This window comes from Synchiropus splendidus, chromosome 2, assembly GCF_027744825.2.
Source record: "Synchiropus splendidus isolate RoL2022-P1 chromosome 2, RoL_Sspl_1.0, whole genome shotgun sequence".
In the NCBI taxonomy this organism is placed as follows: domain Eukaryota; kingdom Metazoa; phylum Chordata; class Actinopteri; order Syngnathiformes; family Callionymidae; genus Synchiropus; species Synchiropus splendidus.
In genome coordinates this window covers 34902577-34915656 of record NC_071335.1, presented here as the reverse complement: position 1 = coordinate 34915656, position 13080 = coordinate 34902577, and the positions used below count along the sequence as shown (strand labels likewise).

The window sequence follows — 13080 nt, the reverse complement described above, 5'->3', positions numbered from 1 at the left end:
ACGTTCATCACCTGGGAGACGACTCAAGGACTTGATCTTGTTACTGTATCATGTGCTGTCACTAAAGGCCCTGCTGTTGGAGAGCAGCCTCCCATTTCATTCAATGTCAAGTCTTGGAAAGCGGACAGATGCTGAATATAATTTATGTTTTGTTTTTGGTTTTTTTTGCATTTTACCGCTGTTTACTGTGATGAATAAAGAGGAGTCTTAAGTATAAAGTGCCCCGCCCACTCAGCCGTCCATTGGTTGTCAGATGCATCCTCCACACGCAACACACACACACGGGAGATTCCTTTCCCATCCCTTCATAACAAGAATATCCAAACACACAAGCGACCTGAACGTTCTAACTAAACAAGTAAGAACCGCTCCACTCAGTTGTGAGTGCTCCCAAACTGAGAATAGCTTTGGACCTCCCTCATAAACACTCATCAGAAGCGCCGTAGCGCCACAGTTAGCATTTCTTACGCTCCTTTTTCACCTCATTATTGTGTTTTTAGTTTCCTTAATTGGACCCGAAACCGCAGCACATTCCTTGTGTCGACCTCTTTACATGACAATTTTACTGCTTGCTATTTCTGTTAGCTTGCAACCCAAGCTCCTCTTGTTCACCCCATTCTGTTTTCATTAACAGCATGTGTGTAGTAAGAAAGCTGATGTCTCTTTTCCCAAACTATTATGGACCATTTCCACTCTTTTTATCTCTCTAAAGAGCTGCAGGGGGCTGGAGCATCCCAGCTTCGTGATGACACCTTCGAACTTCCTCCCATGAGAGGGTCATGACTTAGCTGGGCGAGATGACCCTCTTGGTTGTTCACCAAAAACCACCAACATGACTGAGTTGGATTGAAAATGTTGATATGTCTCTTTGGCCTGCATTGTGAACATTCAAACATTAAAATGATGAATATTCCACATGGCAGCCATGCAAACATCACATGTAGGACCACCCATCTGTACACGCATCTTAATATGAATCATCCCGGCGGCACCCTGGTGAGACTAAAATGACCCATTACACGTTTAAATATGACTCACATGCTCGGAGCTGCTGCGTCAATCTACAGCACTGAATAAGTCCCAATAAAAGATGGCTCACAACAAAGAGCCAATAATTGTTCTAGATCATCTCAGACCTTTGAAGAATATCCATTATTTTGTCTTTCAAAACCTAATCCTACATGTGACTAACCAGCTCCAATTGTCAGCCACACAAGAGGCCTTTTAAAAAGCCCTTTCTCTCGCTTTTTGTTTCTCTTTTTTATCAGCGAATCACAGATACTGATTCATGATTGACCTTTTTCGCCGCTCCCCTCACTCTTACTCACACATCTCTTCTATTTCTGCCATTATTCACAGTCATTGTGACACATAAACATCAGGGAAGTCATTAATATCAGCGTGTCACAAACAGCACTATGTTTTAAGCCTTGTTTTTATTTTGTTTATCAACCAGTCATGCACACTCTGGTTTGTCACACCATCTTTGTGGGGACGGCTCATTGCTATGATGCTTTCCCCAGCCTCTCACCCTAAACTTAACCATTCAAAACAAATGACTAACTTTTACCAGGACTCTGAATCAAACTTAAACTCACTTATATTGACTTTGTTGTTCTGAAGTCTTTATCTTTAGACTGAAGCTTAACCTCGTGGGGTCCGAAAAAAAAGGAGGTCTTTTCCCAAAACTGGTCCTCACAAGGATAGATAAGCTTAAACACAAACACATGTTTGTATTCCTATTTTGTTGGGACCGCTCATTGACTTTCATGCTTTCCCTAGCTTCTCACCATAAACCCAGCCATCCAAAACAAATGGCTAAACTTAACCAGGACTCTGACCCAAACATAGACCCAATTATAATGACCCAGTTACTTTGATGTTTTAATCCTCAAATTGAGGCTCAACCTTGTTGCTTTGCTCTCTGCAAAGAAAAATGTCCTCACAAGTCAGAGTATTTCCAATTGTTTTCCAAGAGGTGGTCCTTGTATAGCTAAACCAGTTAAACACACACGCTTATGTATGTTCAGCGTGTACGTTCTAAAACAGAAAAATAATACTCACAATTATAATAATAACTGTTTTTTTTTTATAAAAAAGAAGAAAACCATCATAAAATCAACAGGCTTAGAAAAGAAAGATGAAATGATAAGGAGGGACAATAACTAAGAGGACAAAGTACAGAGCTAGAAAAGTCTGGAACGACTCTAAACTTTTCAAACTAAACAGCAGATTTCAACCCCATTTTAAAACATCCATGCTCCTCACTCACTCACCCACCCTTGATAGCCAAACACCACTATTACAAGATACAAACCTGGCAGCTGGAGGTTTCATGAGTATTGATGCGGTAAATGATGTGGACCAAGACCATTGAGTGATTTACAAACCAGTGAAAGTGAATGTAGTCGAAAGCAAGTAGCAAGACTTGTTGTGAAAGTACAATTTTCAATGTGTGTTTTCGGCAACCCAACACTCACCTTCCTCCTCACCCGGCTAAGAGGGTGGTTCTCCATATATACACGTCGAAACAGTCTTAATCTGCGAATACAATTCTCCCTGCACCCAAAGGTTTATTCTCTCATGCAGCCGTTCACCGTTAAATAACTGAGCTGAAACTTCCTGAGATGTGTTTAAAGTAAAGGAAGCTGACGGTGGTTTCTTTTTTAAGGTCTTGGTCCTATAGTGGCTCCTCTGAAGGGGGTGGGGAGAGAGAAATCACAAGTGTCTGCCTGCTGCCTGCACATTACGGCTTAATTGCTCGGAACTAAAAGGAGCGGGACGTAAATGTGGAAATATTTCCAGTGGTTCTGGCTGCACCGTGGACTCTCAATGAGCGATGGGAGCCCAAAGACCAAATGCAGCTTTTGGGAAAACTTTGTCTTCTTTGGCCCTGGAAGCAGCGCAGGTTCACGCCGCTCTCATTTCAGACGTGTATCACAACACGACCGCTGAGTCTGACCGGGACTGACACTTAACCCTTTAAGCATCAGCAGGGAGAGCTGTCACTCATCTGCGGTGCTGATGAGAGCAACCTGTTCACCGAAGAGGAGGAGCGGCAGCTTCGTCCTCAACTTCTCTCCTCCATGGAGGAGCATTGGCAGCGAGCAGCTTTTCCTACTGACACGAATCACAAAACAGGGAACTTACCGCGATGTCCGGCAGCAGCAGAAGCTCCACGGATCCACGCTGGAGTGGGAGAATAGACGACACTGTGCAGGGAAACGCCCCCCCCCCCTTTCCCTTCCTCCTCCTCCCCCTCTCCCTTGTGTGCTTCTCCTCCTGCTAGTGGAGAGTCACACAACCACTCCTTGTTTTTCCTTCTCTTCCATCTGAGGGAGGGATGGAGTCGATGCAGCATCAGCATCCCATTCAGCTCTCCTGCAGTTTCCTATCATCCTTTCCTTTAACCTTCTTTCCTTTCATCAGTGTCCACATCCCTTTGCCTTTATTTTATTAAAATGTCTTTCTAATTTATGTTCAGTCACTGCCGTATTCGCTCTCTGTTCTTAATTCATTTCATGTTGTCTAATTTACTTTCCTCTGTTCCTCCGCTCTTTTCTTTTGTTGCATGTCACTTCACTCCCCTTTTATTGTATAATTCATTTTCAACTGTTTTTTTTTTGTTTCATGCTTTTTTTCCCTTTTATTTACTTTACATCTCTTTCATTACCTTTTATCTTGTCCCTTTTTTCTTCCTTATCCTTGCATTGACATCAATTCCTTCTTGTCTTTTTTCCTTCTCTCTTCCTTCACCTTCCTAGTTTTTATTTCTTTAATGCTTTGCTTTCATTCACGTTATATTCCAGTGACCAGTTTCTTTGCCTTCCTGCCTTTTCTTCCCTTTCATTTCTTTTCAATTTACACCGATTCTCTCCCTTCAGTTTCGTTTCATTTTTCCTCTCCTTTCTTTGTTCCATCTTCAGTGCCCATTCCTTTCATTTCCTTTCAAGGGCTTGCACACCCATCATTTTTTTTTATTTTCCACCCCTTTCCTTTGTATTTCCTTTTCAATCCCTCCGCTTCCTCCCTCTCTCATTTTATCTAATGCCCTTGTCATCTCTTTTCATAAGGCCATATCCCATCGTTTCCTTGATTTGGCTGTCATTCTATATATTTTGCTGGCTCAAAAATACACGTTATATTGACCCTTTTCCTTTTTTTTCCAATTTCACTTCCCACATCAATTTCTATTGAGTTTAACAACTGCAATCAATTCACCTGCAATATTTATACTTTCTTGTTCCTTCTGTTATTTATTCCTCGTTCATGTCCTTTCTCTGATTCATTTATTTCCTATTTTATCAAGGATTTTACCTTGATAAATGTTCCCCTGTTTATTCACTTCCAATACATGTTTTATCTTCTATCTTATTTACAGTCGTCTTGCATTCAGTCTCCTCTACATTCCTCTTCATAAATCAGCTCCATATCCCATTGTCTTCCTTTTGGTCTGTTTGTTATTTTAAACATTTGTTTCCATTAAAATTAATTCCTTTTTTATCTTGATATTACATCTCCATAATGAGTGATTTACTTAAATAACTTTTTACATTGTATTTACTAGCATTTCCCCCAATATATCGCACATTTCCTGTTTCCTTTGTGTTTATTTGTAATTCTCCTCCCTTCCAATTCACCATAACCTCTCCTTTCATTTTCCTTGACCCCTTCCTCTGTTTTCTTTCCCCTCCTATCTTCAGATCACATCTTTTTCTCCTGCTTTCCTTTTTATTCTTGTCATTTCAACATACATTTTCCCATTGCCTTCATTTGTCCTTCTTTATTGCCTCTTTCTTATTTATTTCCACAAGAGTTTAAGTTGGTCTTGCTCACCTTCAAGACTCGCCATTATGACCGCCTTGCATACGCAAACTTTCCTTTCCAGAAGAGGGACGTATGCTGTATGCTCATGATCAAAGGACAGTCTTACTGTACGTAGCTTGTCATCAAAGGAGAGACCCTATTACCCGCTCAGACTGACCCTGAATTCTCAAGCCAGAGGTTTGATGTAACATCCCCATCTTCTATATTGAGAACAAGTCGCTCTACTCTCAGTCTCTTTTCTTTTTAAAGAAACAAAACAAAAACATCCTGTCACAAAAAGGAAGAAAAAAATGTTTCACAATTGTGGACCAAATCAAAACAGAATGACAGATGACGAAAAATGTTCAACAACTGTGTGACTCGACATATAGTTTGGAAACAACATGGTAGGCAGCACTCCAGAGCAGTGTCACCACAGTCTGTTGTGCCATTATGGTCAGAATCATAAAATACTTGAATGAGATTGTGTGCGTGTGTGTGTGTGAGTGTCTCTCTAATCCGCTCTCCGGGGACTTGTGTATCCGGTTGATGGTCTTCCTTAGCCGACATGCTGGATAGGATTGATGATAATCCGGGGCTCATCTGGTGCCCTGTAAAACAAGCGGCACCTCAAGACTCCAGGAGCAACAGAGACAATATTGCAACAGGAAATGGACAAGACATTCACTTAAGAGGAAAGAACAGTTGGACGTTTGAGGACAAGGCGCTGGTTTGTGATGCACTCCAGCCATCAAGGCTGCGCACGCAAGCGCACACACTCGCCGTGTTAATGGCCTCATAATTGCAGAAGCAGACCACCGAGCATAATCAGGAGACAGCAGCAGAAAGATGAGGACTTATATTCGTCATTTATCCTGACAGATTTTTATGAGTCAGGGTTGTTGGTTTGCCTCTGCATCCCACAAAGTGATTTACGATTCGCTTTTGTTTCCTCATTTGTTCCGGATCGACACTCTGCACTTCTGGTCCAAAGACGCAGCAGACAGTGTGTGACCTCAAGTTCAAATGCTTTATGTCAAACACAGTCGCTCAGTCTGGGAGCAGAGGTCACCTCATGAGAGCAAATCAGGGGCGAGCACACACACCTCACACACACGAGAGACTCCATCGCAACATGCAAGCTAACCAAAAAACCAAACACAACCTTCACAGTAGCGTACAACCTTACTCACGCACCACTTCCCAAGCTTGACCCGAATCGATCAGATGAACTGGTGGCTTCACCTGAAGGCTCAAATCCCATCAGGTCTTTAAAAGCACCATTGGCCTCCTGCTTGACATGAATCAAAGCTTGTCAATTCATCTTTCCACTTCGCTTCCCTCATGAGTGGCGGCTCGGTCGGTAAACTTGCAAACAAGGGTGTTACTCACGGTTCCGGCTCACCGTCACAGGAAATAAAGCGGAGCACACAAATGACTGAAATGAGTGTTTTATGGAGTTTAGGCCGGAAGATGGAAATGTCAGTGATTCATAGTTGATCTAGTCTGCAGGCCACTGTGTGAGTGTGTGTCTGGTGTGTGTGAACTCGTATAGATGCACTTAAGGGGACAGATTCTTGCAAACACACCTCCTTGTGGGGGCCTTTTGTCAGACCCCATGAGGTTAAGCCTCAATTTGAGGTTGAAGACTTCAAAACAACATGTGGTCTTATTTCCAGATCCCACTAGATGGCGCACTTGGTTTAGAAATGATGGCAGGTTTCATTGAAATTGTTGACAGTGCCATCTGGTGGCTTCTGAAAATTAGGACACTGTTTCATGATACCTCATCTTCCCATCAGCCCCTTGGCTCCCAAATCTCTCACCTTCTGAAAGAGAAGTGTTTACGTACGCCACACACAGGCTAGAAATAGGCGATGTCTTTTTGCTATCCATGCGTAGTCAGTGAGGCACCGAAGTTCAGCGCAGACACGCACGTGTGACAAATATTTCAATGTAGAGTATGGAATGGAAGCTCATGTATGTAAATTCTGTTTTTTTTGCAATGAAAGCAGCTCATACTGTACTGTATCGATATTGAGACATGAACATTCAAGATGTTAACATGACTTTCTACATCCTTTTGAATGATAATTTATTTATTCATTTTAAATGTGTTTATCACTAAGACCACAGTCATAAAATATCACGATATCTGGCATGAATATTTGGAAGTGAAATTCTGTTCCCGCCATAAACCTTTCATTTGTAGTACAACATTTTGAGCTTGAGTTGAATTGCAGTTACAAACGTCTTAACTCACAATCTGCTCTATAATAATTTTGATCATTCAATACTGGAGCACAGGCAGAACACATCTGCCATTTTTGCTGTCCTAGTCACCTTTTTTTTTATGTGAAATGAAAGTGAAGTACTGCTGCTCATAGAACGAGTGTATATTTGGTAAAATTGCTCCCAATATGAAAATGTTTCTTGGGGGGGAAACAACGCAGAAAAGATGGAACATACAGTATAATATCCTCTGGTGTTAACTGAAGATCAGACTAAAGATACAAACCAGTAGTAGTAGTAGAAGTAAAATTATTATTTTTTTGTTGCTAAACATTATTAGTTGCTGACAGATGAATACATACGCATCACCAACCAGCGTGATCGATGAGTCTGGAGGAGGAAGTGTGGTGGTGCGCTGATGTGCTGCCCCTACTGGCCAGGAGGGGGCGTGTTTTGTTACTCATGCTGGTTGAGCTCATCCAGGAGCCGAAAGTTTAAACACATTTTTTTAAATTCCATGGTTAAGTGTTCATTACCAACTTAAACATAACGCATCCATGAGCTCCCAAAGCCACCAACTGCTCGCCAGCAAGCTGGAGCTTTTTGGACACAGGAGACTCAGATCGAGTCAAACCCTGAGTGATGATTTAAAAGAAAAAAGAAACTGACGATGTATAAAAGAGACAATAACCAAACGATCAGAGATCGGCCATTGATCGGTGGGAGGGTGCGGGGTGAGGAGGGGGAGGAGGAGGGAGCAGGTGTATCGCTAATGGCTTTTTAAAAAGGTTACACTGTGCGGCTCCTCTTTTCTAATGGTTGCGCTTGAGAGGCAATTTCCGGGAGAGATGTCGTTCAGAGAGCGGACACAGACGCTCCTTTCTCTCTCTCTCTCTGTGTGATGTCGTCATTAGCAAGACTGACTCGAACCGACTCAGAGCATCACAACGAGGGACTGGGGGAGACGCACACTTGAATCTGGCCATTTACGGGCCAAACGCCCGATGAGCGACTCCGTGCATGAAGCGCTCACTTCCCTCAACATTTGCTTCATCTCCTCTTCACACGAGCGAGTGTCCGCAGCGGCTCACTGCTGCCCCCAAGCGGCCAGTGTGGCTCACTGACACTCCACCGCTGACGGGGTTTCCTTCGCTGTCATTCCTCTTCCGTGTAATAACAGAGCGGACAGCCTTTTATATAACTGCTATTTATTGTAATAAATTAATACAAAACAGACACTTGAGAAGAAAATAACAGAATCTTGACTCTTCACTTACAAAAAAAAAGTTGTTTTCATTTAACTCCAGAGTCACAATGACCAGTTTGTTCTGCTATGAGCTGGCATTGTCCAGACGCCTCAGCAGTCCTTCAGACACACGCTTGGTAGTATATCAGCTACCAGAGATAGCAGAAGAGAAAATACAAAATAATAACAGTGGCACTGCCCTTGGACGTGCTGGTGAACACACGCGCGAGCACAGTCGTCTGTAGATAACGCAGTTTCGTCTCAGCCTGTGATGTCATTGATGTGCATGTTGAGTTATATCATTGAAGTATTCACAATAACGTGTAAATAAACTGTACAATAACACCTGTTGCACACGGCTTGTCAGTCAGCAGGAGGGCGGGATGATGGGGGGGAGAAAGCGATTAAAATAAGTTGTGGTCGTGGGAGCCAGAACCGGCCTGGCAACAGATCAGCACCCGAAGACGATCTTATTCATTGTTGGGTCCTTTTTTTTTAAAACCTGCAGTCGTCTCTTCTTTAACCTTAAACGTGTTCCGCTGGCATGAGTGAAGGTTGAGGAGAATGCAGTGTGGATGTCAAGTGTTTCTGTCAAAATCACTGGCGTGCTCTCTGTGCTGGAGGTGATCCACGTCTATACTGATAGAGCTTACCTGAATTTGAGATCATAAATAGCTGTGATTTAACTGATTTGATGTCCTGAGTGAGAAGAATGTTGAAGATTATTGGGCCTTCGTCCACATCATGACTTTTCTGAGCAGTCTTGAGACTCCTTACACAGACGTGGACACAGTATTGCTTCAACTGCTCTGGCTTCCACCAGTCTTTCGTCGTGCCTCCACACTCATATGGAGGAGGGGGAGCAGCAAGGACACCAAACTGGTCTGACTCAGTTCTGCCTCCAGCGGTCAGACCTGGGTGGATTTGACTCGTCGGAGGGGTTGGCGTCCTTCAGGGTGGGCGGGGCATGGTGTGGCGCCCTCATCGGGCGGATCTAGACTGAGCTGGTGAGACAACGTCTTGAGGGGAGAAGCACATCTGGAGGGGTGGGGGACAGGGTTGGCTGATGGTCATGTGATCTCAGAATACGGTAGCCCTGGAGCCTAACAGGAGACAGAAGATCGAAACAGTTCAAACTTTTGACACGTTATGATTCTTATTCTTTTGAATAATCACACTAGTAAAAAGACCTCACGCTTGAGCTGAGATACCTGTAGGTCTCCCCTTAACTTTGATCCCTCCCCTTACCTGAAAGCCACTTAACTTTTCGAGTGGACTCTCGATGCGAGGCAAACTGAGCAGAGGAATCCCGACTGGCGTCTCTGAGATCTGTATCGGCGGGGGAGGCGCCGGTGGCCTCCTTGTGGGCTGGAAATTATTGATCACACAGGACACCTGTGGCAGAGAGGGACGAACATTTCAGCAACAAGCTTCTCTGTGAATTGGTTTCAGAACACTGCACCTCCTAATGTGACACTCTCACTGACACCCGACCAGAGATCCACTCCATCAAACTCCCCACATCCCCAAACATCAGTGATGTAACAGTTTATGGACTGATATTCAACTGATCTTCAACTCATACGAGCAGTTATTGTGTGTGTTTTCAGGAAACAGAGATGCAGTTCCCACAGTCACCACGAGATGGCACACTCCGGGTAGCTTGACTTGCGTTATATATAACGCAACAACTTCCTCACACTTCCCTGAGCCCCTGATGAAATGAACCAAAAAAAAAAAAGGCAAAAGTGAGTGTTCAGTAAGACGGGTAACTAAATAACAGAGCTCGGGCCCAAAGGCTTACTCACCCCTCGCTGAAGAAGAATCATTTCACGGCTATTAACGATGAGTTGCAACAGAATCAGGAGTCAGGAGCATCATAAAACATACAGAGCATCAAGCACCCGCCAAGCGAGCCAGATGCCACTACCTCAACCGTTCCGTTAGATGACGTCCCTCTAAGTTACAGGTACTTATTTGCGCAATGGAATTCAGGGCGGCGTCACGCTGTTCCAATCCGCATCACCACCCGAGCAAAGGCGCTCCTCTAAGCGGTGGAGTTAACGAGACGCACAGGAGCAACGCTGTCCTGGAGCGCAGCCGCCGCCAGAACCATCAGCAGTTTATCTTCATTCCTGCGTACTAGCGAGTTTAATCAGCTCCCTGCAGCTTCTGACGAGAGACACTGCGCTGAAGTTGCCTCCTGCGATCTGCATGTGCGGAGACGTCTGCGTGCAACTTATGCGGTTCATATCTGCACAAGTTTCAGATCGATCTGATGCCGGATTGTTTTTATGAACGGCGGTGAACTTTGAGTCCAGCTGGACAAAGCCGTAATGGAAGGTCAACACTCGCTGCAGACGACGCTATTTCAGTTGCTGTGTGTCCTAATGGAACCATTGTGCTCTGAGCAAAACAAATACCAGTCATCACCGTAGCATTCTTTCAGTCGCCCTTTTGTATTGACCTTTGCTCTGTTCTCCCTCACCAGAAAAGCAGCGATGGCTCCCCCGGTGACGAACCCGGCCAGGATGTCGCTCCAGTGGTTCCTGTGTTCGGTCACCCTCACCACTCCCACCAGCACCGCTAAGGACAGCAGCACCAGACACAGGGTGGGCTTCATGAGGCGGGTCCCCTTTGTCCGAAAAATGAGGGTCACATACATCTGATGGGAATCAAAAAACAAAAGGTTACTCAAACGGAACTAGCATAAATGAACCACAAAACAACAAAAAACAAAACCTGACCCATCAATTCACAGTTCGTACACACGCCATGTTACTGGACGACCTCTTCTTACCACGGTGTAAATGGCTGAATAAAAGCTGAGCGCAGCGTCTTTGGAAGGGAAGGATTTCCGGGCGTTGGCCACCAAGTAGGGGTTCCCAGTGCAGGCCCGGCGCTCGGTGATGTACTGCAACGGAGACTGACACCCCAGAGCGGTGTAATTTGGTTTGCAGGCAGTGAGGAAATGAGGGGTCTGGTTCCCCGTCACCACTTGACCCGCGTTGGCAAAGATGGTGGTGGTGAAGAGGCCGAAGGAGTACACACCTGTGTTCAGTGGACACGGAGGTTAGCTTCAGAGTCACATGAATGGATGATGCATCGAGTTTGTCGCTACCACTGACCCAGAAAGCGGACGATCCTTCTGAGGAGGGGATTGAAATAACAGCAGTCAGCGGTCACAATGGTCTTCTCCTGAGCGCTCTCTGTCTTGACAAAGAAGCTGGTCACTTCTCCGATCAGTATCTGGACGATAAAGCACACACACACACACACACACACACACACAGAAATCAGAGTCAAAGTGAGTGACATAAAACCAACCGTTCCTCTTGTGAGTCAGTCGGAATCAAGCATCCGCCATCAGAGGAAATTTGTTTTAAAAATGTCTGCCTCAAATCACCACGCACTGATTTTCCATCCAGGTCAATCTTTTCAAGTGTTTTTCTCCTTTATTTATGCAGATATTCAGAATGTTTGCAGCTGCTGATGTGATTCTGGAGCAGCCTGTGCCAGTGAGAATTGAGTTCCGTGAAATCCAGCTGCCTAATCTTTGGCCCTCGCCACTGGTGTGGAAGAAGATGACTTTAGAATGACCCTCTAGACAGAGATGAACGAATCCAAAGTGACATCGGCCCAAGTGCCTTCCATGTTGGATCTTATTGTATATCACGGCACACACATATAACTCGCACCATGGGGGTAAAAAAAAAGGCTTCTTATGTCTTCACCGCTCCAAAAACAATCCATTCATAGTGGAATTAGCTGGTTTTTGTTTGAGACATCATGTCAACAGACATATCGATCATTAAAAAGCTGCCCCGCTCCGGTGAAACAACACCCACCGCAATCAGCCGAAAGGTCTCGGAGAGAACCCAATAGGTGTTGCCACCTTGATATTTTAAAAGCAGCATGAGTCCTGTAGTCTCCGGCAAGACAGCACTTTGAAACTTCGCCGAGTTAGGATATGACGCACAAAAAAGTTTTTCCTCCTGAATGTCACATTGATCAGTCACAGCAAGCCATGAATTACAGTTGTTTCTTCGGTCTCTTTGTTCAACCGCTCTCAGGGACCATGTGATACGACGGGAGCGTGAGAGAGGGTCGGCTCTAGAGACTCACCTTTGTGTGTGTTTTTTTTCAACAAAAAGACAAGCCATTTTAGAAGTCAGATAACATAAGACACGTATGACCTTTTTCATTTCACCTCAGAATGGCTGCACTATCATCAACAAGCGAGCTTGCGTGCACGCCATTTAGTTTCAGACATTTCCTTCACTTAACACTGCAGTCCAAAAATGAATAAAACAATAATAATTCACTGACCCTATCTAGAAAAGACCAAAAAGAGCAACTAGATCATGAGAGATTCTCTGGGAACACCAGCTTAAGAACTTAGCTCCGGCAAGGGTTTAAGTGATGTCATGAGCTGTCTGTGATGTCACTTTGTAACAGCCTGATCAGGTGTTACAGGGTGGTATGTCACAAGATCAAATCATCATATATATCACAGATTATATATGATGGCTTTCTTTGTTCCTTTGCAGAGGTAGCAAACAGAAGAACGTGGATGAAAATGGATGAATTATGATGTAACCTGCCTCAGTGAAAACATTTTGACTCAATATATCAACATAAAAAAGACTCATTGTAATAAATTGATTTTCATGTGACTCTATAGTCAAAATGTAAATTTACTGCGGTTTCAAAGATGTCTTATTTATTCATTTCTATAATGTCATAGGAGCTAAGTAATGCTACTGCTCTCTGCTGTCTAGCACTAGACACTAGAT

At 44.1% G+C, this 13080-nt stretch overlaps 1 protein-coding gene across 8 annotated transcripts in view; it reads right to left on the bottom strand.

Moving 5' to 3' along the window:
* Positions 1–8263: 8263 nt before the first annotated feature.
* The window catches only part of LOC128754130 (phospholipid phosphatase-related protein type 5-like), a 32570-nt gene continuing 27753 nt past the window's right edge, over positions 8264–13080 (bottom strand). For 6 of the 8 annotated variants that reach the window (XM_053856520.1, XM_053856519.1, XM_053856521.1 and 3 more), the window contains 5 exons: positions 11413–11533; positions 11085–11335; positions 10773–10949; positions 9549–9679; positions 8264–9387 (listed from right to left, as the gene is read on the bottom strand). In XM_053856520.1, coding sequence (XP_053712495.1) covers positions 9279–9387; positions 9549–9679; positions 10773–10949; positions 11085–11335; positions 11413–11533 — 789 coding nt within the window. In that variant the 3' untranslated portion in view covers positions 8264–9278. Of the gene's footprint in view, positions 9388–9532; positions 9680–10772; positions 10950–11084; positions 11336–11412; positions 11534–13080 lie in introns of all 8 variants that reach the window. The other 2 variants (XM_053856522.1, XM_053856527.1) reach the window with 1 other exon arrangement.